Below are 27,867 nucleotides of genomic sequence, written 5' to 3'. Positions count from 1 at the left end.
TTGGGATTCTCATGCCTCTGAATCAACAGGCAAGGAAGGGGATTACTGTATTGTCTGGGGTGATTGATCCTGACTATCAAGGGGGAATAGTACTGCAACTACACAATGGAGGTAAAGAAGAGTTTTGCTGGAATACAGGAGATCCTCTAGGGTGTCTCTCAGTAATACCATGCCCTTTGAAATGGAATTCAATGGAAAATGGAAAGTCAGTGAAAAACTGCAACAACCCAATCCAGGCAGGACCACCAATGGCCCAGAAACTTCAGGAATAAAGGTTTGGGTCACCCTACCAGGCAAAGGAGCATGTCCAACTGAAATGCTGCTGAGGGTAAAGGGAACATGGAATGGGTAGTGGAAGAAGGTAGTGGTAAATAGAAACTATGACTACATGACCAGTTACAAAAATGAGGACTATAACGATATGAATATTCCTTCCTTGTTTTGTTATGATCATGTTTGTATTTGTACATAAGGTAAATATATTTGTTTTCTTTACTATCTTATCCCCTTATCACATGACTTAGGTTGTACTGTTCATGTCATAATATTTAAGTTATAGAACATCAAGTTTAAGCATGAATGTTGCACAAGGGCTTGCACCCTATTCAGGGGAGATTTAATGCATTTCTGTTTGTATGCAGGACAGTCGAGTAATGTTATGCAAAAAAAGTTCTGTTATTGTGGTCTATTTAGTGATTAACTATGGTTTAAGGTGATGTGTGTAACTGCCAGGCTGACAAGGGATGGATTCTTATGGTTGGGTTCATGTACCAACTTGGCCAGGTGATGGTGCCCAGTTGTCTGGTCAAGCAAACACTGGCCTAACCATTATTGCTAAGACATTTGGTGGTTGGTTAGTAAGCCAGATGGCTGGTTTATCAAATCATCAGCACATTAAGTACACCTATGACTGATTACATCTGCAGGTGGCTAAGGGGAGTGCCTTCTGCAATGAGTGACATTTAATCAGTTAATCAGTTAATCAGTTGCAGGCTTAAAGACAAAATCAGAAGAGAGAATCTCCCTCTTTGCTTCAACCAGACAGCCTCTCCTGAGCAAGACCTTCATCGGAGTTGTCAGCGCATTGACTGCCCTATGGAATTTGGACTCACACATTCCCTTGGTTGCATGAGACACCTTTATAAAATCTCATATTTATAGTTATCTCCTGTTGGTCCTGTTTCCCTAGAGAACCCTAATAAAAGGGGTAATTTTGAATGTGTTACTTAGAAATGAAAGAAGATCAAGATGGCACTCATTGGAGTAGGATTCTATGATCCAATTGTCCCATGTCTGTGTCCCCTGCCACTAGAGACTTAAAACAGCAAGGGGACTAAGAACCTGGGGCAGAAAAAGTGATGGGACTCAGGTGACAAAGAGTGAAGAGGCCTTGAAAACGAAGGGCCTGGAAATGACAACAATGTAACCAGAAAAGCTGGGGTCAGGAGAGAACAAGGGAGCATGGACTAGCTCTGATTCAGGGACCAGTTGGTACAGGATATCTGCCCTGTTTGATGGTTTTGATAGTTCACCCTTCTCTGAAATTTAAGACTCCAAGGGATGTGCTTCTGGCATGATTCCGTCAAATACATGTGGCCATTTAAGAGCCCAGCATCAAATTGATGTTTTGTCCACTTCAGGGACACTCATGATGAAAGTACACAGTTGTTCAAAAGACTCCACAAAACTAAAGGGATCTGACCTCATGGGCTCAGGTCACCTAAGAGCCCTCTGGGGCATAAGCACACAGGCACAGGATCATCCTTCAGGTGGATGTTCATTGATCACCTCTTGGTTCCAAACTTTAGTAAAGAATAACATGTGTTTCATTCCAATTTTTGGCAACAAATTCAATTTCTTAAGCATTTATTTGACACCTGCAATATACTCTTAGTAGCACCTGCAGACAGAACTTCCTAAGTCCTCAGAGGATGCTCAGTACTTCCTAGGAAGACCAGCAGGTCGGAAGTGATTGGGGTCTTTGCCACTCCGGCCCCATTCATTGGCAGCCTGGTCAGCCCTTGAGTCCTCTGCTCCGTGGCCGCTGCTTCCATACTTAAACAAGTCTGTGACTCTCTGAGAAGCCTCCCTGGCATCACTGGAATTGAGGAAGGCAGGTAGATTAATCACCAGGCTGACTGCAACAGCCCCCTCCTCCACAATTCTCTGATGTTTCCAAGGGATGACCTTGAAATAAGCCAAGGAAAGCCAATCCTCAAAGAAGGAGGTACTAACATCCTCAACTGCCTGGACAGAGGCCCACTCAGTCCAGGCTGATTGCCCTTAGGCTGGCTGAACAGCACACTGCAACCCAGAGAGGGAGGCTGCAATCACTACTTTGGCCCTCGCTTCTCTACTAGGGGAGGGTTCACACATCTTCACTAGCCATGCTCTGGATCTGCTGGCCACCCAGCCTGGCTGCCGAACACCAAGGGGGAGTGTGGGTAGGAAGGGCATGAGCTTGAGGGGCCGTAACCCCTTCAGAAACTTATCCCGCACTTGCCCATCCTGACTCTTCAAGACAGCAAAGTTCTCACCCCGCCCTGGAATCCCCAGGAATCTGCATCACCTGATCACTTTAGCAGCCCAGGCGCCCCCAGGTCCCCTCCGTGCAGCGTCATAGTTTCCCCGAGCATGGAAGTATTTGTCTGCACCTATGTAGTTGGCTTCTCTCATGTCACGGTAGGCTCTCCACATGTCTCTAGTCCCTGAAAAGAAAGAAAATGGCAAAGGGATTTCAGGTGAGTACAAACACTCTGAGAACACCTTAGAGAGAAATCAAAGAATGAAAAATCTTCCCTGGCTTCAAGATTTCAGCCAGTGGCCATAGCACCCCGGGAAAGGTTGAGAAGCATATTCCTCAAGCCTGATTGGCTTTGCCAAGTAACCATAGTGACAGCCATTTCGGTGGGGGCAATTGATTAGATTTGGCTGTTTATCACTGTGGCACCATGTGCTGCATCTTATTTATGGTTCTATGTGATATGTTTGAGGAATAGAAGGGAAATGTCATTTTAGAACAGGATTTCTCAACTCTGGCACAATTGAAATATTGGGATGGGTAATTCTTTGTTGTGGGTCTGTGCCGTGCCTTATAGGATGTTTAGAAGCATCCCTGGCCTTTACCCAATTAGATACCAGAGGCCCTTCGCCCTAGTTGTGGCACCTAAAAATACCTCCAGACATCACCAAACCTCCCTGGCTGAGACCACCTTTACAGATGAAACTACATATGATCATGAAAGGCAGATTTTGAGAAAGACTCCAAACACGTAACTTGTGACCCGACACTTTAAAGAAACATATTCTTGCCATCCTAGTGCAATAATCATGACTTGAGTCCCTCTGACTTTTAGGGGTATAAATGTCATCCTGACACTTTCCAAATATCCTGTAGTGATGATGTGAGTTGCTTGAGGAAGCACCATAGCAGTGGTTCTCTGCCTCGTGTGTGTATCACAATCACCTGGGGAGATATGTAAAGCCCTGATGCCCAGGTCCCATCCCAGGACAATCACATGAGACCCCTGGGGTGGTCCCAGGCATCAGTAATCTTTAATGCTATCCCAGTCATTCCAATGTGTAGGCGAGGTTGATAACCACTGTGGTTAGGAAGTGGCTAATTAGACGAGGCTACCTGGAAAGAGCTTTTGCATCCTGCTCAACTGGGTTAAAGTATCTACTCCACCACCTCTAGGCAGAGGGATGTGTACAACAGACTCAACTGCCCTAAGCCTCAGTTTTTTCACCTTCTAATTGGGAGAAAGATGCCTACCTCACCTAGTTCTTCTTCTTCTTCTTTTTTTTTTTTCCAGCCTCCAGGATAACATCTCGACTCTGTTTGGAACTCTAGTTATTCTTAAGTTAAAGTAGGATGGCTAACTGATTTAATTTGCTTGACCTGTCCCAATTTAGCACCAAGAGTAGCATTTCATGGGAAACTCTCAGACCCAGGCAAATAGAGACGCTTGGTCATCCTAATTTGGAAGAATGTGGTCAGCTTCTAGCGGAAATTTGATTCCCATTAATTCTCTCATGTTTCTTTGTTTGTTTTGCTTTTTAGTTAAAAGACTGCAAAAAGTAGGAAATAGAAGAAACCATTTAAAGACTCACTGACTACAGGATAAGTCAGGAAGATCTAGGATGATGGTCTCTAAATTCTCCAACTAAGAAATTAATGGGGGAAGGATGGTAGAAAAGAAGGAAGGAAAAAAGGAAAGAAAGAAGGAAAGAAAGAAAGATGGAAGGAAGGAAGGAAAGAGGGTGGAAAGGAGGGAAGGAAACTCTTCCTGGATTGCTTTACTTTATGATTTTATTCTGTAGGAAAGTTTGTGTCAGGTTCAGGCTTCATTTAGAGTCTTCCACTCAAACAAGTCTTTCAGATGGGAATGATGTCCTACAAGTAAATGATTGATTTAAACCCTATGGGTGCCAATATATCTAATGAAGAATTCCCAAACATCTACACATTCTCTGACACAGAGCAGCACAACCCAAGTTTACTCCACATCTGAACCCAGCTGAGCAGGATGCAAAACTCTTGCCAGGGTGCTCACGACAAATCCTGGCGGCATTTGTCCCCACCACCCTCCAGCAGCCTTACCTTGACCAGCTTCCTTGATGAATGACAACCAGCCTTGGCTGCTGACTGCCAGCACCAAGGAGCAGAACAGGAGGCCTGTGAGAAGCTTCATCGTGCTGAAATCAAAGGAGAGGGTCAGGGACACGCAGAGAAGACTGACACATCTGCGATGGAATTGGTCTTCTAAAGAGACCAGGTGGTTTTTCTTCCATTTGTTCTCATTAGAGTCTTATTAATTAATCCAGGGAATGTGGCGACAGGACCTCAGGCAAAGCCACAACCCTCAATCCTGAACCCATCAGCCTGGAAGCCCGGGACTGTGTGAGGGGATGTCGCGGTACCACCACTTGGAGGAAGAGGAGGGTCACGACCCACTCGTCACTCTCTAGAGCAGCCAATCACTAACCAAAAACCATTTACCATGTGCTCACACTGCCCAGCACAGAGGTCATGCAGAATAAATACAAAATAGAATAATTACTTTAAGAAAGAAATTTCAATCTTGTTGGGAAAGCAAAAGCAGAGTGAGTTTTAGTCTTTAATCACTCACCTGAGTGGCTTCTCACCTGATTTCTGGAGGTAGCAGAGCTGCTGGTGCCTGCCTGCCAGGGAGAGGTGGTTGGTATTTATAGGGTTCTTCCTTCCTGGGGCCCTGGGGAGAGGTGAAATCAGACGTGGGCCTGGGTAATGTGCTTCCCGGTCATCTCCCCTACAGAACGGTGAAAAAATAATTACTGGAAGCAGGGGTTTTCTTCATCCACAGGTAATTTTCCCAAATTGCATAACCCTTGGACACAGGACAGGTCTACACGGCCTTGGCAGCCATCCGGTCCTGAGAAAGGCCGGTCAGAGTCAGTGGTGCTGAGGACTGAGCAAACCTGGGCTCTGGAGAGGAGGGATGCAGAGCCCACAGGGAGAGCCCCAGTGCTGCTGGAAGGAGAGGAGTTAGAGGACGGCTCCATCCCCCAGCACCTTACTTTACCATTCATGTCCTCAGGGTGGTCCCTGCTGGCCCCACAGCTGACACGTTAGCAATTAAGTCCCTCTAAGCTCATGCCTAAAGCCCAGGAACCTCAAAACTGACCATCAGAGCCCATCAAACCTCACCCATGCCCTGTGATGCCCCCTTCAGCACTCCTTCTGGATGTACTGCGCTCCCAGTGGGTGAAAACTTCTGCTCAGGTGACCTAGCCAATTAGGAAATGGATCATCTAAGCTGCTTCCTGAGAAGCGGGCTGATTTTCTCCCCTCACCAAATCCCGGAGACACCACATAGTGAGAGGAAAGTTTTTGGGTGTAAGGACCTAAAGTGTGACTCCAGGAACCTCTAAGAGCACAGGAGGTACAATGTGTTGTGGGGCAATGGGCAGCCCAGCTGGGGAAGCACCCAGTTTGCAGCCCGGAGACAGGTGGGGAAGCTCTTGGTCTGCAGCATTACCTGGGAGGAGGTGGGGGGTGGGGGGGTGGACCACTTTCTGGCCCCTTGTCCTGTGAGAAGAAAGATGGGCAGGGTCAGCCCAGCTCTGCAGGGCTGGTGGAGGATGAGGGTCGTACTGGGAGGGGCTGGGGTGGTACCAGAGCCCAGCAGGGGTGAGGCCAGGACTGGAGCAGAGGCCATTTGACCTCCCAGTCCCTGTGGGTTTCTTCCTCTTCCTTCCATCCTCACATGCTAACAGTTAAGTATTTACAATAACTTGAGACAGTTGCTGGGAAAGGGGCTGAGCTGCCAGGAGGTAAAGGGAGGTAGCTGAGGGCCAAATGATCTGGGAGCAGCAGACAAGTGACTCCATCTTGAACAGCAGTGCTGTTGGCTCTGACCTGGAGCCCACTCATCCCCCTTCCACACCCACACTAACTGCCAGCACCGCAAGGCCATTGGGTGTGGTCCATGCTAGAACCTGGTCTACACACACTCGCCTACATTCTGTGCAGGAGAGCTGGCTTCCCCAGGGAGAACGCTTTTGCTTGGGAAAATGACCAGACAAGTAGCTCAGGCACTTCAAAATGACAGAAACTGGAGAAATAATATTAGCTAACCCGTATTAATAGCATAGAGAGATAGAAAGAAAAGTTATAATAAGCATAATGAAATATTCTCAAAAGGGTAAAGCCATATGTAGGAGCAACTATCAGTTTTTAAGAACCAAATGGAAATAAACACAAATATAATAATTGTTATAAACACCCTATAAAAGGGACAATTAGTAGAATCAATGCAACTAAAGCAGAAATCAACATGCTGGCAGAACAGTTCCAGGAACTTTCCCAAGAGGCACCAGGAAGAAATGGGGATGGAAATTATTAGAAGGTCTAAAAGATCGAGCACAGCAGTGAAAGTATCATTATAAGTACAATGGAAAGCTGCAAGAAGAGAAAAAATAGACACGTAGAAGTAGTGGAAGAATTCATGACTCAGAAAGAAAGTAATATGTGCTAATTAATTTGGTAAGCTAGATAAAATAAATATATTTCTAGGAAGACACCAATTCCAAAGTGGACACAAGAAGAAGTAGAACAATGTGCACTAATAAATTGAAATAATAAATAGAGGACATTTCCTCAAACTCTCTTTGAATTTTGTCTCATACAGTTTTACAGACATATTTTACCCAAATCTATATATGTTATTTCATAAAACAGAAAAAGGAGAAAAGTGGGCTAATTTACTTATGAGGCTAGAACAACCCTGTTTCGAAAACTGAATGAAAAATTATATGTACGTATATGGACTTATGTTACTTACAAACATTAATTTTTATTTTATTTTTTTAAATACCAAAAAACACAAAGCAAATGCAAACATTCCTCTTTTGATCATTCCGTTCTACATATATAATCAGTAATTCACAATATCAGCACATAGTTGCATATTCATCATCATCATAATTTCTTGTAACATTTGCATATATTCAGAAAAAGATATAAAATGAAAACAGAAAAAAAAAATTATACATACCATACCCCTTACCCCTCCCTTTCATTGATCACATTGATCACATTTAGTTAGCATTTCAAACTAAATTTATTTTATCATTTGTTCCCCCTATTATTTATTTTTATTCCATATGTTCTACTCATCTCTTGACAAGGTAGATAAAAGGAGCATCACACACAAGGTTTTCACAATCACACAGTCACACTGTGAAAGCTATACAATCATCATCAATGGCTACTGGAACACAGCTCTACATTTTCAGGCAGTTCCCTCCAGCCTCTCCACTACATCTTGAATAACAAGGTGATATCTACTTAATGCGTAAGAATAACCTCCAGGATATCCTCTCAACCCTGTTTGGAATCTCTCAGCCATTGACACTTTGTCTCATTTCACTCTTCCCCCTTTTGGTTGAGAAGGTTTCCTCAATCCCTTGATGCTGAGTCTCAGCTCAATCTAGGATTTCTGTCCCACATTTCTAGGAAGGTCCACACCCCTAGTAATCATGTCCCACATATACAGGGGGAGGGTGGTGAGTTTGCTTGTTGTGTTGGCTGGAGAAACAGACTACATCTGAGCAACAAAAGAGGCTCTTTTGGGGATGACTCTTAGGCCTAATTTTAAGTAGGCTTGACCTATCCTTTGTGGGGTTAAGTTTCATATGATCAACCCCCAAGACTGGGGGTTCAGCCTATAGCTTTGGTTGTCCACACTGCTTGTGAGAATATCAAGAATTCAACTTGGGGAAGTTGAATTTCTCCCCGTTCTCACCATTCCCTGAAGGGGACTTTGCAAATACTTTTCCACTCAGTGATCAAATCACTCTGGGATTCATTGGGACCTCACTCTGGACAAACCAACAAAATCTCATGTCCTACCCAAGGTTCCAAGTACTTATGGTGTTCAATCAAGCATTCTACATAAGTTATATTAGGAAATGCACTAATGAAAATCAGGAGTGGTTCTTGAGAAACAGAATCTTAAAAATAGGTTTTTGCAATTTCTTCTCTGACTAGACTCAAGGGCATTAATGACTCTATTTCCAATAATCAGGATGGCACTGATAGTCCATGGGGTGAGTTGGCAAAAGAGATACTCAAAATATCACCATTAGATTCTGCTAATTGTATGCTTATACAAGGCAAGGCTCTGAGTGATAATGTTTTTGACGTCTTTATGGAGTTTTGTGGAATTAAGAGGTGTCATGTTGCTGGCTTATGGTTGTTAGATACACCGGATACAGTGATGAGGGAAAGGGGTGAGCTAAAGGCTTCAAATTTGAAACTTCAGCACTGTATGAAAGATGTAAAAGTTTCCATGTACGCCCTAAAAGAAAATCTTATTTCCTGTGGTCACAGACTTGAGATCTCTGAAAACCAGACACAAAGGCTCATTGTGCGAGTAACAGATTTACAACATAAACTAAAATCTCAACCTTTCAGGGTGTCTGCTGTTAAAGTAAGGGCTTTGATTGGTAAGGAATGGGATCCTGAAATGTGGGATGGTGATATATGGCTTGATATGACAGCGATGGGGAGACAGGATCCCTGGAATATGCAGAGCCTTTGCTAGATAAATCTGTAATAGATTGAGCTGAGGGAAGCTTTCCAACCTCCAGTCTCCTCATAGGAGTCTCCCATAGAACCTCCACCTAATGAGGTTAATCCTTTGCTGCCTGCCAATCCTGTAATCACCTGCCCTGGGAAAACAGCCCTCACTCCTCTGTCTGGAGTCAGTAATCCTGTTTCACCAGATAAAACTACACTGGAATGCCCTGAGGTAATTGGCTTGAAAAACGCTTCTATTTCTTTTCATGACCCACTACCACTACCTCTCTTTTCTTCAACACCTATAACTAGATAAAAGTCCCAACAAGCCTCGAAAAGTGAGGTACAAGTATGGCCCATGAAGAAGTATGCTATACTCCAAAAGAACTGCATGAGTTTTCCAATCTATATAGTCATAAATCAGGGGAATATGTGTAGGAATGAATACTAAGGATGTGGGATAATGGTGGAAGGAATATAAAGTTGGATTAGGCTGAATTTATTGATATGGGCCCACTAAGCAGAGATTCTGCATTCAATGCTGTAGCTCAAGGAGCTAGAAAGGGCATTAACAGTTTGGATAATTGGCTGAAACATGGATCAAAAGGTGACCAACATTACCTGAGGTTGAAATTCCAGAACTTCCCTGGTATAATGTAGATGAGGGGATCCAGAAGCTTAGAGAGATGGGAATGTTGGAATGGATTTATCATGGAAGACCTGCTCATACACCCCGGGAATGTCCAGAGGACACATCTTTCATGAGAACCTTGAGAAATAAAATCGTGAGACCAGCTCTGTCATCCCTGAAGAGCTCTGTAGTCACCCTTCTCTGTATGTCAGATATTACCATGGGAACTGCTGTCCCTGAGCTGCAATCCTTAAACCCAATAGGGATTATTGGATCCTGAGTTGGCAGAAGCCACGTGGTGGCAGTTAATCACCAAAAACAAGGTGGGTGTGGCCACCATAATGGACAGGAGACTCAAAGCAGCAGTCAAAATAATCTGACTTGCAGAGACTTGTGTCATTGGCTAGAGATTATGGGGTACTTAGAAGCCCAATAGATGGGCAGTCTACTAAATTCTTGTTTGAGATGTATAAGCAGAAGAATTCTAGGACAAATTAATAGAAGTCTAATTTGAATTACAAAAACAGAGAATCATGGCCCTTTAATCAATTCCCAGACTTGAGACAGTTTATAGACCCAGAGCCACTCGAATGAGGGGAGGGCTGAGTACCCTTTGGGAAGGACCCAAAATTTACACTGTTAACCTTCCTCCCAGCCTTCCCCAAGGAAACCTATGGCCTTTTACCAGGGTGACTGTGCATTGGGGAAAAGGAAATGATCAGGTATTTCAGGGATTATTAGTCACTGGCCCAGAAGTGACACTATTTCTAGGAGACCCAAAACATCACTCTGGTCCACCAATCAGAGTAGGGGCTTATGAAGGTCAGGTGATCTATAGAGTTTTAGCTCAGGTCCATCTCACAGTGGGTCCAGTGGTTCCCAGACCCATTTTGTGGTCATTTCCTCTGTTCCAAAATGCATAATTGGTATTGACATACTCAACAACTGGCAGAATCCCCATATTGGTTCTCTAACTTGTGGAGTGAGGACTATCATGATAGGAAAGACCAAGTGGAAGCCACTAGAACTGTCCCAACCTAGCAAAATAGTGAATCTGAAGCAATACCATAGTTCTGGAGGCATTGCAGATATTCCTGCCACTCTTAAGGACTTGAAGGATGCAGGGGAGGTGATTCCCACCACATCCCCATTCAACTCTCCTATTTGACCTGTGCAGAAACATATGGGATTTGGAGGATGACAATGAATTTTCATAAATTTAACCTGGTGATGACTCTAATTGCAGTTGCTGTACTAGATGTGGTATCATTGCTTGAGCAAATCAGCACATCCCCTGGTACCTGTTATGTAGCTATTGATCTGGCAAATACTTTTTTCTCAATAGCATTTTGCATTCAGTTGGCAAGGCCAGCAATATACCTTCACTGTCCTGCCTCAAACATATATCAACTTTCCAGCCATGTCACAGTCTTGTTCACAGGGACCTTGATCATTTTCCCTCCCAAAGAGATCACACTGGTCCATTATATTGATGATATCATGGTGTTTGGACCTGGTGAGCAAGAAGTAACAACTATTCTAGATTTATTGGTGAGGCAATTGCAGGTCAGGGGGCAGGTGATAAATAAAATTTAAAAATATGGGGACCTTCCATCTCAGTGAAATTTCTAGGCACCCAGTGGTCTGGGGCATGTCAAGATATCCCGTCTAAGGTGAAGGATAAGGTTTTGGATCTAGCTCCTCCTATGACCCAAAAGGGGCACAATGCCTATTTGGCGTCTTTGGATTTTGGTAGTTAGATTCAGGTGTCAACTTGGCTAGGTGAAGGTGCCTAGTCCTCTTGCTATAGACGAGAGCCAATGGCATGTGGACCTCATTTGTTGCTGATAACATCTGCAGTCAGCTAGGAGGCATGCCTGCTACAATGAATGATGTTTGGTTTAATTGGCTGGTGCTTAAAATGAGAGAGCTCAACATAACACAGACAAAAGCAGCTTAGCATACCTCATCTCAGCACTCACAGCTCAGCCTTGGCCTTTGGAGATCCAGAAAGGAATCATCCCAGGGAAAGTTGTTGGAACCCAGAGGCCTGGAGAGAAGGCCAGCAGCAATCACCCTGTGCTTTCCCACATAAGAAAGAACCCCAGTTGAAAGTTAGCTGCCTTTCCTCTGAAGAACTATACATTAACTAAATAAATCCCCTTTTATTGAAAGCCAATCAGTATCTGGTGTATTGCACTCCGGCAGCTAGTAAACTAGAACAGACAACATATTTCTCATTTGGGTGTGCTACTCTGGCCCATTTACTGAGTGAAAAGAAAAGCCGCTAATATGAGTAGGGACCAGAAAAAGAGGGGGCTCTGTGCCAGGTCCAGGCTACTGTGCAAGCTGCTCTGCCACTTGGATCATATGATCCAGCAGATCCAAAGGTGCTGGAAGTGTTAGTGCCAAATAGGAATACTGTCCGGAACCTTTGGTAGGCCCCAAAGAAGAATCACAACACAGACCCTTAGGATTTTAGAGCAAAGCCTACCACCCACTGCAGATAATTACTCTTCTTTTGAGAAACAGCTTTTAGACTGCTACTGGGCCTTAGTAGAGACTGAATGCTTAACCACGAGCCACCAAGTTTACCATGAGACCTGAGTTTCCTATCCTGAGCTGGGTGTTGTCTGACCCATCAAGCCACATAGTTGGGTGTGCACAGCAGCACTTCATCATAAATGGAAATTATATATTAGTGATAGGGCTCTAGCAGGTTCTGAAGGCACAAGTAAGTTACATGAAGAAGTGGCCCAGATGCCTATGGCTCCCACTCCTGCCACATTACCTTCTCTTTCCTGGACCAGAGCTATGGCCTCTTGGAGCATTCTTTACATTCAGTTGACTGAAGAAGAGAAAACTCAGGCCTGGTTTACAGATAGTTCTGCACAATCTTTGGGGACCACCAGAAAATAGACAGTTGCAACACTACAACCCCATTCTGGGATGTCCTTAAAGGACAGTGGTAAGGGGAAATCCTCCTGGTGGGTGGAACTTCAAGCAGTGCACCTGGTTGTTCATTTTTCTTGGAAGGAGAACTGGCCAGAGGTGGGTTTGTATACTGACTTATGGGCTGTTGCTAATGGTTTGGCTGGATGGTCAGAGACTTGGAAGGAACATGATTGGAAAATTGGTGACAAAGAGGTCTGAGAAAGAGGTATGTGGATAGACCTTTCTGAGAGGTCAAATAACTTGAAGACATTTATGTGGATAAAGATGATTCGTCCTGTGGATACAAGTCTTTCTTCAGCCACTCCTTCCATTGCCCAATGGGCTCATGAACAATGAAGGCATGATGGTAGGGATGAAGGTTATGCATCGGCTCAGCAATGTGGACTTCCGCTCAGCAATGTGGATTTCCACTCACCAAGGCCAACCTGGCTATGACCACTACTGAGTGTCCAATCTGCCAGCAGCAGAGACCCACACTCAGTCCCTGATATGGCACAAATCCCTGGGGTGATCACCCTCCTACCTGGTGGCAGGTTGATTACATTGGACCACTTCCATCATGGAAGGGGCAGCAATTTGTTCTAACTGTAATAGACATATACTCTGGCTATGTTTGCATTTCCTGCATGCAATGCTTCTGTAAACAGTACCATATGTGTACTTACAGAATGCCTTTCCCACCATCATGGTATTCCACAAAGCATTGCTTCTGATCAGGGAATCTACTTCACAGCAAATGAAGTGTGGGAATAGGCACACGCGCATGGAATTCTCAAGTCTTACCACGTTCCCCACTATCCAGAGGCAGCTGGATTGATAGAATGGTGGAATGGCCTTTTGAAGACCCAATTACAGTGCCAACTAGGTGGCAATACCTTTCAGGGCTTGGGCAATGCTCTCCAGGAGTCTGGGTATGCTCTGAATCAGTGTCCACTCTATGGTGCTATTTCTCCCATAGCCAGGATTCACAGGTCTAGGAATCAAGGGGTAGAAATGGGAGTGGCACAACACACTATAACCTCTAGTGATCCACTAGGAAATTTTTGCTTCCTATATCTGAAACCTTAAGCTCTGCTGTTCTACAGGTCTTAGTTCCAAAAGGAGGAGTTCCTCTTCCAGGAGACACAACAATGATTCCATTGAACTGGAAGATAAGACTGCCACCTGGCCACTTCAGGCTTCTTCTGCCTCTGAATTAACTGGCACAAAGGGGATTACTGTTCTGTCTGGGGTGATTGATCCTGACTATCAAGGGGAACTAGGACTGTAGTTACACAGTGGAGGTAAAGAAGAGTTTTCCTGGAATACAGGAGATTCCCTAGGGCGTCTCTTAGCACTCCCATGCCCTGGGATTAAAATCAATGGAAAATTGCAACAACCCAATCCAGGCAGGACTACCAATGGCCCAGAAACTTTAGGAATGAAGGTCTGGGTCACCCCACCTGGTAAAGAATCCTGGCAAGTTGAAGTGCTCACTAAGGGTAAAGGGAACATGGAGCGGGAAGTAGAAGAAGGTAGTGATAAATATGAACTACAACCACGTGAGCAGTTACAGATATGAGGACTGTGACTGCATGAATATTTCCTCCCGGTTTTGTTATGAGTGTGTTTGCATTTAGACATAAGCAAATATCTTGTTTTCCTCTTAGCATATGACTTAAGTTGTATTGTTCATGTTATAGTATTTAAGTCAGAGGATATGAAGTTTAAAAGCAAATGTTACCCAAGGACTTGCACCCTATTCTGGAGAGATGTAGTGGATTCTGGTAGTACACAGGACAGTTGAATATCATTGGGCAACACAGATGTCTGTTATTATGTTCTATTCGGAAATTAAGCATGTTTTAAGGTGATGTTTATAGTTGCCAAGTTGACAAGGGGACTGTGATGGTTAGGTTCCGTTGTCAACTTGGTCAAATGATTATGCCCAGTTTCTGGTTAGGAAAGCACTGGCCTGACTGTTGCTGCAAGGATATTTCATGACTGGCTGATAAACCAGAAGGCTGGTTTATTAAATCATCAGTCAGTTGATTGCAGCTGTGACTGATCACATATGTGATCAACTAAGGGTATGCAGCCCTCAAATGAGATAATCCAATCAGTTGGAGGCTTTTAAGGAAGAAGAGAGACTCTGCTTTTTCAGCCAGTGAGCCTCTCCTGTGGAGTTTGTCCAGACCCTTCATCAGAGCTGCCAGCATCACAGCCTGCCCTACAGATTTTGGACTCTTCCATTCCCATGGTTGCATGAGACACCTTTATAAATCTCATACTTACAGATTTCTCCATTGGTTCTGTTTCTCTAAAGAACCCTGACTAACACACCACCTCACACTTATAAGAGTGGCTGCTATTAAACAAACAGAAACTACAAATGTTGGAAAGGATGTAGAGAGATAGGAACACTTACTCACTATTGGTGGGAATGTATAATGGTGCAGCCTCTGTGGAAGACAGTTTGGCGATTCCCCAGAAAACTAAACATTGAGTTGTCCTATGACCAGGCAATAACCAATACTCAGTATGTACCCAGAAGATCTGAGGGCAGTGACATGAACAGACATTTGTATACTGATGTTCATAATGGCACTATTCACAATTGCCAAGAGATAGAAACAATCTAAGTGCTCATCAACAGACAATTGGATAAATAAAATGTGATTTATGCATATGATGGAATATCACACATCAGTAAGGCGAAATGATGTCCCAAAGCATAACGACATGGATGAGGACATAATGCTGAGTGGCATAAGTCAGTCACAAAAGAAGAGATACTGTATGGTTTCATTATTATGTCTCTGTTGAGGGTAATCTCAGAGATTACACTGTATAATATAGCAAACCTAGAGGTACACCAAAAGATAGAGACAAAGGAAAAGTTACCCAAAGAGGTTGAATCTAAATGCAACTGAACCAATAGAAGTGACGACAACTGATTAGCAGGTTTAAAAGTGACATTGCCATATTGAAGGTGAATATGATTGCTTTGGCATGTACAGTGCCATGTATTGCAACATTTAAATTTACAATTATAAATAAGTTTCTCACATGAACTACTACAATGGTTCTGAAGTGTACAGAGTCAATAGTTGAGGGATGTAGGGGGAAAACTAAAAATACATGCTATGGCCTAGTTAACAGGAAGACAAGAGCACCACAGTGCTACCAGGGACAACTAACAGGGGGAGAGACAAGTGATAAGGGGTAGTTTTGATTTGATAGTTGCTGATGTTATATTTGCCAGTTCTTTGTTGTTATGGACCGATAAGAATTGTCTAAAATTAAGAAAAAAAAAAAAGTCCTTTCAAAGGACTCCAGTCTGAATGGATGGAGTCACATCTCCACGTCTCTGTGAAGATGATCTAATCAGAAGTTTCCACCCTACAATACTGAATCAGGCTGAAAAGAAACAGCTGCCCCCAGAAGATTGTATCAGGATTAAAACATGGGTTTTGTGGCGAACATAATAGTTTCAAACTGGCACAGGGAAAGACCAAGATTTTGTTTTGAATTTACAAAGACATACTTATTTATACCATTCAGTAACAAAATATGTCAATTATGTCTATTTTAAAACCAAAGGCAACAAATCTTCAGCTAAGACAGCCAAGCTGACTTTTTTTTTTTTTTTTTTGGCGTTTGGAAACAATTTCTAAAATCCAGTTGCCTTATCAGACTACTATAGTAGTTAGGTTCAGGTGTCAACTTGGCCAGGTGATAGTGCCCAGTTGTTCTGTTGCTGTGGACTTAAATCATCATATGTGAATTTCATCTCTGGCTGATTACAGCTGCAGCTGGCTAATGGGAGTGCCTTCTGCAATGAGCGATGTTAAATTCAACTAGCTGGAGGCTTAAAGGAGAGCTCAGCAGAGCTTAGCAGCCCAGCACACCTCAGCTCACAGCTCAGAGCTCAGAGCTGACATATACCTAAATGTTTGGAGATGCAGAGAGGAAATACTACGTGGAAAGCTGTTTGAACCCAGAAGCCACGAGAGAACACCAGCAGACGTCACTGTGTGTCTTCCCATGTGACAGAGAAACCCAGATGAAAACAAGCCGCCTTTCCTCTAAGGAACTGTAAATTTGTAACTAAGCAAATCCCCTTTATAGGAGCCATCCATAAATCTGGTGTATTGCATGCTGGCAGCTTTAGCAAACTAGAACAACTACTTTGATTAAGTTATTCCTACAAGGACCAATTTAAATTTAAATTAATAGCAGAAACCATGTCTGAGTTGTGATCTTTGTACATACACTCCTTATTACACTATCTAGTGTATAACAGGCATTCATTCATTCATTCATTCATTCACTTGTTCATTCTACAAGTACTCACTGAGTCCCTCAAATATGCCAGCATTCCTTTTTAAATTTTTTTATCATATAATATATCATATATACAAAGGAAATAAAGAAAAAAGCAATTGTTTTCAAAGCACTCTTCAATAAGTAGTTACAGGACAAATCCCAGAGTTTGTCATGGGCTACCAAACCATCATCTCAGATTTTTCCTTCTAGCTGCTCCAGAACATTGGAGGCTAGGAGGAATATATATATATATATTTTTATCATCACTTTTTTCTTTTTGTGAAAGATAACAGATATACAGAAAAGCAATAAATTTCAAAGCCACAGCACAACAATTAGTTGTAGAACAGATTTCAGAGTTTGGTATGGGTTGTAATTACACAATTTTAGGTTTTTATTTCCAGCTGCTCTAAGATATTGGAGACCAAAAGAAATATTAATATAATGATTCAGCAATCATACTCGTTTGTTAAACCCCACCTTCTCTGTATAACTCCACCATCACCCTTGATTTTCCTCAAATATCCTACTCTTTAGGGGTATTTGGGCTATGCCCATTCTACTTTTTCTTGTTGAAAGGGCTGTCAATAATATGGGGTAGGGAGATGAACTAACTGATGTTCTGGAAAGTATGCCACCACTCTTCATGGTATTTATGTTGTCATGATCAATAAATTATTATATAGTGCAAATTATCTAAATCTAATCCATTCCTGAAAGTACCTTGGGTAACAAATCTTTAAAACCAATACTTTTTATTTTAAAAGAGAAAATATTAGTTTTTTCCCTAGTCAGTTTCCACAAATACCAAAACTGATTAAATGCCTATTTAACAATCCACCAATGATATCTGCATAATAGAAAACAAAACACCAGTTACCTAATTTTGTAGAGAGCATTACTGGCTCACCCAGGTCCAAATCATGCAATATCTTGTCCAGTAATCTTTGTACATTTCCTTGTTTAACAAATGTTTGTTTCTTTCTTTCTGGGAACTTGTATATTCTTTTGGAAAGATGGGTGATTTATGGGAACTGGGTCGAATACCTGGCTGATTTGATTTGGGATAATGCCATGGAACACAGCAACCCCAGCTTCTTACAGTAGGAACCTGAACTTTGAGCTTTTCATTTTGCCATGTTTACCTCTAACAGAAAGTTTTGTTACAAAATACTTTTCCAGTAGAAGTTGTGACCCTCAGTTCCCATCAAAGATCCTAAAACTGAGCCACCTGGATTTGGAGGCAGTGTGGCATAGAAGTTAAAAGCTAAACCCTGGATTCAGACAGACCTACTATGACTTTGATTCTGCCATATACCAATATAATATTAGAGCATTTAATGGTATTGAGAAATGTAGAGAACATCTTAAGGGGAAAAGAATTCAATAGAATAAGATCCCATTGTTGTTCAGAGCCATGTTTCCGCAATGAAACACAACCTAGGAAATTGCCCATAAAACGACCTCAGTGTTTCTAGGTACTAAGAAGTGTTCATGTTATTCTGTTTTCAGAATTTCCTATGACATATTACTCACTTATTCATTCATCAACTATTCATTGAGTACCTTCTATGCAACAGCCACCAAACTAGATTTTGGGCATGCAATGTGGAGAAATTAACTGGCATGAGGTTATGCCCTCATGAAACTGAGATTTGTAATTGGGGAAAACCTATATATATATATATTAGTGAGAGAAAGTTCATAATCATTTGGTGATAAAATCAGTGAGATTCCAATAAATAAATGTGTCCAGAGAGGCTCATGAAAGAAAAGGTATCAGTAATCACCCTAAGGCTGTTGTCTTCCCCAAAGAACAGCAGTCCCCAGGTATTATCAGTATTTCTCTTTCCCATCCCATTCCCCTAAAAATACATACAATCAGAAATGGTTCATCTGTCAAAAGTTCTCCTGTCCTTTTACCTCTCTTTTCTGATTTTCTCCTGCCCAGCTGGGCAATAATTACTGCAAGTAGGAGGACAGAAGATGACTTCCCTTCTGTTTCTTCTACCTGACAAACTAGTCATCAGCAATGTAAAAAGGCCAACTACTTAACTGAAAGATATGGATTCCTATTCGATCTCATGTGTGTTCCTTCTTACAAAGCCCATACACAAAGATGATACTTTCCTTCCAGTTTGGAGCTTCCCAATTACATTTTCAAGGCACCAGGCAAACCAGAATGCAAACCTTTTGGTACACCTGTGTCTCTTCCCCCACAGGCTGTTGGCTGAAGCCAGTCTGGCCTCGATCTGATGGAACCCATCAGCATAAAGCACATGCAGGTGGAACAAGGTGGGTTTTCCATCTTCTGTCCAACTCCAGCACTAACAAGGACCACCCTCAGAGTCCAGAACTGGTGGTGTATTTAAGGTCTGAAAAAATACTTTATTTTTCTTTTTAAATATTTAAGGAAAGGAGAAGTGAATCGTTGGCATCTCAAGAGCCAGAATGTCTTAAGAAATTTTATTGTTCTAGTGAAACTAAGAACCCATTTGGGGAGAGAAAAATGTTTAAGATTCAATAACTCTTTTTAAGTTCTGTTTAAACTTGAAGTGATTAACAGTAAGGATACCTTACAGACCACCATTAAACTCTTCTGTTTCAGGCTATACAAATATTTAAATATTTGAACATGTTTCACAATTTTGAAAAATGTGGAACGTTTTTATTTTAGATGGACAATAAAATGTTATGTCAGCAAGAGACTCCTCGTTTTACATTCATGGCAGGAAAAATCCTACCTGGGAAATTTACCACTTATGGGTAAGCCAAGTCAAATTTTTATATTTACCAGAGAGTCTGTCTCAATTCGATGAATTAACAAAATAAAGTTCCTTTCCCTAAACATTTTGTAATTTCCTGGTTTCTTTTACCTTTGGAGAGACATGATTTACAATGTAGTAGCTGGATAGAAAAAAGTACTTTTGGGTCCAAGTGATTTGCCTTCCAATTTCCTTTTGATTAAAGCTAATTCTGTGGCCAAATGCAGACTTGCTCTATCACCTTTCCATAATCGTGATAGTATATCATCTCTGTCACACCTGCTGGGCAGGTACACTCCCCAGAAGCAGGGCTCACCACCTCTCTGACCCCTCCATCCTCTTTCAGGAGCTGCAGGAACATACTTCCTGCAGGTGTGAGGAAGTTCACAAGAATACCTAACCTTTAAGGGAAGCTGGGGGTACGTTGCCACTCACAGAACAAGTGAGGATAAGGATGACTTGAGCCCCGCTAGACATGTTCATCTGCAGGCCCAGCACACTTGAGGGGAAAAACCTGGAGTTGCTGGGCATTGGGGCTAGTAAGAAGGTTTCAAAGTCAAGGAAGAATTGAGCCTGTGGCTACCTGTGGCCCACCTGGCTGCAGCATGTTCCAAATCTATTCCCCAACTTCCACCAGGACTGCCCATTTTTCCAACTTTAATATGGGATCCTTTAGACAGGTGGGAAGCCATCAGGGAAGAGAATACCTTTAGTAGCTGCTCAGGTCTTCACTCCACCCCCATCCTATCCCAATACAAGACTTATAAGCCCCAAATTCTGCCTTTCTTTAGTGCTTCAGGGTCAACACCTCACCCTGCCTCTCAACAGTACTCCTGCCAGCTGACACAAGTCACTTCCCCGCTCACTGATCATATGTGTGGGCTGTTTTTTCTTTTTTCATATTTCTAATGATCAAGTTTTGCTGTCTCTTCTGTTTGATGTGCTTGTAACAATAGGAAGACTTCTGAGGCACTCTCAGGGTGCTCAAGCATCCTTCAACTGTTAAAGAATTTGGACAATATGAGGCTCCTACCAGTGTATGACTGATCCTTGCCTGGATTTACCTTATCTTGTTGTATATGGCCCCAACTTCTAATTTCCTACCTAAATATCTTCAGTCTCCATCCACAGCCAATAGAGTCTATTCTCTCTCTCTCTCTCCAGAGTAGTAAAGAATCTAGAGATCTCTTGATGATAGGTTCCACATTGCTCTAGAGCTCTTCATCAGTCAACTGCAAGTGCCACCTCTATTTTTGGTTCTTACACACACTTGCCCCCGGTCTACCACTCCACTATTAACACCTGGAGAGCAGTAGCACTCTCTAAGCCCTCCGTAATCTGCCTGCATCCATCCTGGGACATTTCATTCCTAAAATTGTTCCATCCACTGTTCACATTCCTATTGCCCTTAAGCTTGATCCACATCTCATGCAACAGTCCTGTCACCCCAGGGCCATGGAGCACAAGTAGAATGAGATCTGGTGCCCACTGGGTCTTCACTTTCTCTCCAATCTCATGAACCATCATCCTTTCCTCCGCTGCAGTTCAACACCATTTTTAAATTCCCTATGTGATGGCACAGAATACATACCCTTCTCCATTGCCAAACATTAAGCTAAGAACTTTACATGAGATTGTTTCATTTAAGCCTCAGGTAAGGAGGATCTTTGAAGTTCATCTGGCTCCACTTCTCTGTTGCTTATTTGGGACATTATTGCTGCTGCAAACAGCTCTTGGCTCTCCTGTCCTCTGAAGTGTTCTTTGTCCCAAAGACTGAGACAAGAGTCACAGTAGTCTGTCCCCTGGTGGTAAATTATAAGCACACACTTCCCAGAAGCAAGTACAATTAGAGGCTGACTGTATTATTGAACTTCTGTAGCTCTGCAGCGTCATCTGAAAGTTATACACTGTCCTTGCACTCATCTGCTCTAATAAATTCTCATCTTGGCCGCTCGAAGCAGGGCCAGACTCAACAGAAAGTTTCTGGATGTGGTTATCAGGCTATTTGCTTTTTGTTATCCCTCTTCTTACATCCCATACATTGGCAATGGTGGAAGAGATTTTGTCTATTTTTCTTTATTATGACAACCGCCATTTCTTGTCAGTCTTTGTAGTCACCACTGTTACTGGCCTGCTGTAAATTCATCCTAGAACCTTTCTTCTTCCTCCCCAACAGAAGTCTCAATGTGTTTAGGACCCACTCTATTCTTTGTAGCTATGGATGACAAGTAAGGCTGGCTCAGTGCCAGTCCCAGCCTCAGCTAGTAAGTCTTGATTAGTCTAAGCTGGTTGCATTGACAGTTATTGGTTGAAGCATGCACATGTGAAGTAATTCTGGCCATTGAGTTGTTAGGGAAAGTCTGCTGGGGGGCTTCTTGGAAAATTGTCCTTATTCTTAAAAAGAGAAAGAAGAGAGACCCATTTTTATACTTTAGGATACTGTCATTGAACTTGTGACCACAAGCAGCCACCTTATGATCATGAGAGGAGCTAGGATGAGACCAAAGCCAAAATGCAGAGGTGGAGGGAGTCAAGATAGAGCAAGAGTAACAAGTTACTCAAGCTTAATTGGTTTTTATTTTGTTGCTGTTGTTAGTTTGTATCAGTTCTATAAGACCTTTTCAGATTATACATTTTCATTGCTGTTCTTTGCAAGGCCTTTCTCACTGTCATTTTTTTTTTTTTTTATTTTTTTTATTTTTTTTTTTTTTATTAATTAAAAAAAGAATTAACAAAACAATTAGAAATCATTTCAATCTACATGTACAATCAGTAATTCTTAATAACATCACATAGTTGCATATTCATCATTTCTTAGTACATTTGCATCGATTTAGAAAAAGAAATAAAAAGACAACAGAATAAGAATTAAAACAATAATAGAAAGAAAAAGAAAAAAAAAAAACCTATACCTCACATGCAGCTTCATTCAGTGTTTTAACATAATTGCATTACAATTGGGTAGTATTGTGCTGTCCATTTCTGAGTTTTTATATCCAGTCCCGTTGTACAGTCTGTATCCCTTCATCTCCAATTATCCCTTCTCTTTTTTTTTTTTTAATTAACAGAAAAAAAGAAATTAACCCAACATTTAGAGATCATACCATTCTACACATGCAATCATTAATTCTTAACATCATCACATAGCTGCATGATCATCATTTCTTAGTACATTTGCATTGGTTTAGAAGAACTAGCAACATAACCGAAAAAGATATAGAATGTTAATATAGAGAAAAAAATAAAAGTAATAATAGTAAAATCAAAACAAAACAACACAAAACAAAACAAAAACCTATAACTCAGATGCAGCTTCATTCAGTGTTTTAACATGATTACTTTACAATTAGGTATTATTGTGCTGTCCATTTTTGAGTTTTTGTATCTAGTCCTGTTGCACAGTCTGTATCCCTTCAGCTTCAATTACCCATTGTCTTACCCTGTTTCTAACTCCTGCTGAACTCTGTTACCAATGACATATTTCAAGTTTATTCTCGAATGTCCGTTCACATCAGTGGGACCATACAGTATTTGTCCTTTAGTTTTTGGCTGGATTCACTCAGCATAATATTCTCTAGGTCCATCCATGTTATTACATGGTTCATAAGTTTATCTTGTCTTAAAGCTGCATAATATTCCATCGTATGTATATACCACAGTTTGTTTAGCCACTCTTCTGTTGATGGAGATTTTGGCTGTTTCCATCTCTTTGCAATTGTAAATAATGCTGCTATAAACATTGGTGTGCAAATGTCCGTTTGTGTCTTTGCCCTTAAGTCCTTTGAGTAGATACCTAGCAATGGTATTGCTGGGTCGTATGGCAATTCTATATTCAGCTTTTTGAGGAACCGCCAAACTGCCTTCCACAGTGGTTGCACCCTTTGACATTCCCACCAACAGTGGATAAGTGTGCCTCTTTCTCCGCATCCTCTCCAGCACTTGTCATTTTCTGTTTTGTTGATAATGGCCATTCTGGTGGGTGTGAGATGATATCTCATTGTGGTTTTGATTTGCATTTCTCTAATGGCCAGGGACATTGAGCATCTCTTCATGTGCCTCTTGGCCATCCGTATTTCCTCTTCTGAGAGGTGTCTGTTCAAGTCTTTTTCCCATTTTGTAATTGGGTTGGCTGTCTTTTTGTTGTTGAGATGAACAATCTCTTTATAAATTCTGGATACTAGACCTTTATCTGATATATCATTTCCAAATATTGTCTCCCATTGTGAAGGCTGTCTTTCTACTTTCTTGATGAAGTTCTTTGATGCACAAAAGTGTTTAATTTTGAGGAGTTCCCATTTATTTATTTCCTTCTTCAGTGCTCTTGCTTTAGGTTTAAGGTCCATAAAACCGCCTCCAGTTGTAAGATCCATAAGATATCTCCCAACATTTTCCTCTAACTGTTTTATGGTCTTAGACCTAATGTTCAGATCTTTGATCCATTTTGAGTTAACTTTTGTATAGGGTGTGAGAGATGGGTCTTCTTTCATTCTTTTGCATATGGATATCCAGTTCTCTAGGCACCATTTATTGAAGAGACTGTTCTGTCCCAGGTGAGTTGGCTTGACTGCCTTATCAAAGATCAAATGTCCATAGATGAGAGGGTCTATATCTGAGCACTCTATTCGATTCCATTGGTCGATATATCTATCTTTATGCCAATACCATGCTGTTTTGACCACTGTGGCTTCATAATATGCCTTAAAGTCAGGCAGCGCGAGACCTCCAGCTTCGTTTTTTTTCCTCAAGATGTTTTTAGCAATTCGGGGCACCCTGCCCTTCCAGATAAATTTGCTTATTGGTTTTTCTATTTCTGAAAAATAAGTTGTTGGGATTTTGATTGGTATTGCATTGAATCTGTAAATCAATTTAGGTAGGATTGACATCTTAACTATATTGGTCTTCCAATCCATGAACACGGTATGCCCTTCCATCTATTTAGGTCTTCTGTGATTTCTTTTAGCAGTTTTTTGTAGTTTTCTTTATATAGGTTTTTTGTCTCTTTAGTTAAATTTATTCCTAGGTATTTTATTCTTTTAGTTGCAATTGTGAATGGGATTCGTTTCTTGATTTCCCCCTCAGCTTGTTCCTTACTAGTGTATAGAAATGCTACAGATTTTTGAATGTTGATCTTGTAACCTGCTACTTTGCTGTACTCATTTATTAGCTCTAGTAGTTTTGTTGTGGATTTTTCCGGGTTTTCGACGTATAGTATCATATCGTCTGCAAACAGTGATAGTTTTACTTCTTCCTTTCCAATTTTGATGCCTTGTATTTCTTTTTCTTGTCTAATTGCTCTGGCTAGAACCTCCAACACAATGTTGAATAATAGTGGTGATAGTGGACATCCTTGTCTTGTTCCTGATCTTAGGGGGAAAGTTTTCAATTTTTCCCCATTGAGGATGATATTAGCTGTGGGTTTTTCATATATTCCCTCTATCATTTTAAGGAAGTTCCCTTGTATTCCTATCTTTTGAAGTGTTTTCAACAGGAAAGGATGTTGAATCTTGTCGAATGCCTTCTCTGCATCAATTGAGATGATCATGTGATTTTTCTGCTTTGATTTGTTGATATGGTGTATTACATTAATTGATTTTCTTATGTTGAACCATCCTTGCATACCTGGGATGAATCCTACTTGGTCATGATGTATAATTCTTTTAATGTGTTGTTGGATACGATTTGCTAGAATTTTATTGAGGATTTTTGCATCTGTATTCATTAGAGAGATTGGTCTGTAGTTTTCTTTTTTTGTAATATCTTTGCCTGGTTTTGGTATGAGGGTGATGTTGGTTTCATAGAATGAATTAGGTAGTTTTCCCTCCACTTCGATTTTTTTGAAGAGTTTGAAGAGAATTGGTACTAATTCTTTCTGGAACGTTTGGTAGAATTCACATGTGAAGCCATCTGGTCCTGGACTTTTCTTTTTAGGAAGCTTTTGAATGACTAATTCAATTTCTTTACTTGTGATTGGTTTGTTGAGGTCATCTATGTCTTCTTGAGTCAAAGTTGGTTGTTCATGTCTTTCCAGGAACCCGTCCATTTCCTCTAAATTGTTGTATTTATTAGCGTAAAGTTGTTCATAGTATCCTGTTATTACCTCCTTTATTTCTGTGAGGTCAGTAGTTATGTCTCCTCTTCCATTTCTGATCTTATTTATTTGCATCCTCTCTCTTCTTCTTTTTGTCAATCTTGCTAAGGGCCCATCAATCTTATTGATTTTCTCATAGAACCAACTTCTGGCCTTATTGATTTTCTCTATTGTTTTCATGTTTTCAATTTCATTTATTTCTGCTCTAATCTTTGTTATTTCTTTCCTTTTGCTTGCTTTGGGGTTAGCTTGCTGTTCTTTCTCCAGTTCTTCCAAATGGATAGTTAATTCCTGAATTTTTGCCTTTTCTTCTTTTCTGATATAGGCATTTAGAGCAATAAATTTCCCTCTTAGCACTGCCTTTGCTGCGTCCCATAAGTTTTGATATGTTGTGTTTTCATTTTCATTCGCCTCGAGGTATTTGCTAATTTCTCTTGCAATTTCTTCTTTGACCCAGTCGTTGTTTAGGAGTGTGTTGTTGAGCCTCCACGTATTTGTGAATTTTCTGGCACTCTGCCTATTATTGATTTCCAACATCATTCCTTTATGGTCCGAGAAAGTGTTGTGTAAGATTTCAATCTTTTTAAATTTGTTAAGACTTGCTTTGTGACCCAGCATATGGTCTATCTTTGAGAATGATCCATGAGCACTTGAGAAAAAGGTGTATCCTGCTGTTGTGGGATGTAATGTCCTATAAATGTCTATTAAGTCTAGTTCATTTATAGTAATATTCAGATTCTCTATTTCTTTGTTGATCCTCTGTCTAGATGTTCTGTCCATTGATGAGAGTGGTGAGTTGAAGTCTCCAACTATTATGGTATATGAGTCTATTTCCCTTTTCAGTGTTTGCAGTATATTCCTCACGTATTTTGGGGCATTCTGATTCGGTGCGTAAATATTTATGATTGTTATGTCTTCTTGTTTAATTGTTCCTTTTATTAGTATATAGTGTCCTTCTTTGTCTCTTTTAACTGTTTTACATTTGAAGTCTAATTTGTTGGATATTAGTATAGCCACTCCTGCTCTTTTCTGGTTGTTATTTGCATGAAATATCTTTTCCCAACCTTTCACTTTCATCCTATGTTTATCTTTGGGTCTAAGATGTGTTTCCTGTAGACAGCATATCGAAGGATCCTGTTTTTTAATCCATTCTGCCAATCTATGTCTTTTGATTGGGGAATTCAGTCCATTGACATTTAGTGTTATTACTGTTTGGATAATATTTTCCTCTAACATTTTGCCTTTTGTATTATATCTATCATATCTGATTTTCCTTCTTTCTACACTCTTTTCCATATCTCTCTCTTCTGTCTTTTTGTATCTGACTCTAGTGCTCCCTTTAGTATTTCTTGCAGAGCTGGTCTCTTGGTCACAAATTCTTTCAGTGACTTTTTGTCTGAGAATGTTTTAATTTCTCCCTCATTTTTGAAGGATAATTTTGCTGGATATAGGAGTCTTGGTTGGCAGTTTTTCTCTTTTAGTATTTTAAATATATCATCCCACTGTCTTCTAGCTTCCATGGTTTCTGCTGAGAAATCTACACAAAGTCTTATTGGGTTTCCCTTGTATGTAATGGATTGTTTTTCTCTTGCTGCTTTCAAGATCTTCTCTTTCTCTTTGACCTCTGACATTCTAACTAGTAAGTGTCTTGGAGAATGCCTATTTGGGTCTAATCTCTTTGGGGTGCGCTGCACTTCTTGGATCTGTAATTTTAGGTCTTTCATAAGAGTTGGGAAATTTTCAGTGAAAATTTCTTCCATTAGTTTTTCTCCTCCTTTTCCCTTCTCTTCTCCTTCTGGGACACCCACAACACGTATATTTGTGCGGTTCATGTTGTCCTTGAGTTCCCTGATACCCTGTTCAAATTTTTCCATTCTTTTCCCGATAGTTTCTGTTTCTTTTTGGGATTCAGATGTTCCATCCTCCAAATCACTAATTCTATCTTCTGTCTCTTTAAATCTATCATTGTAGCTATCCATTATTTTTTCTATGTTTGCTACTTTATCCTTCACTTCCATAAGTTCTGCGATTTGTTTTTTCAGTTTTTCTATTTCTT

General features: G+C 41.1%; 1 protein-coding gene across 3 annotated transcripts in view; it reads right to left on the bottom strand.

The window, feature by feature from the left end:
- Positions 1–1,810: 1,810 nt before the first annotated feature.
- Positions 1,811–27,867, bottom strand: part of SAA1 (serum amyloid A1) — a 44,091-nt gene continuing 18,034 nt past the window's right edge. Inside the window, exons 2-5 of one of the 3 annotated variants that reach the window (XM_077112265.1) lie at positions 5,149–5,291; positions 4,604–4,698; positions 2,570–2,708; positions 1,811–2,098 (exon numbers count right to left, since the gene is read on the bottom strand). In XM_077112265.1, coding sequence (XP_076968380.1) covers positions 1,936–2,098; positions 2,570–2,708; positions 4,604–4,694 — 393 coding nt within the window. In that variant the 5' untranslated portion in view covers positions 4,695–4,698; positions 5,149–5,291 and the 3' untranslated portion in view covers positions 1,811–1,935. Of the gene's footprint in view, positions 2,099–2,569; positions 2,709–4,603; positions 4,699–5,132; positions 5,292–27,867 lie in introns of all 3 variants that reach the window. The other 2 variants (XM_077112263.1, XM_077112264.1) reach the window with 2 other exon arrangements.

Source organism: Tamandua tetradactyla, chromosome 8, assembly GCF_023851605.1.
Source record: "Tamandua tetradactyla isolate mTamTet1 chromosome 8, mTamTet1.pri, whole genome shotgun sequence".
Taxonomy (NCBI): domain Eukaryota; kingdom Metazoa; phylum Chordata; class Mammalia; order Pilosa; family Myrmecophagidae; genus Tamandua; species Tamandua tetradactyla.
The sequence above is the reverse complement of the archived record's forward strand: the minus strand, read 5'-3'. Positions and strand labels throughout refer to the sequence as shown.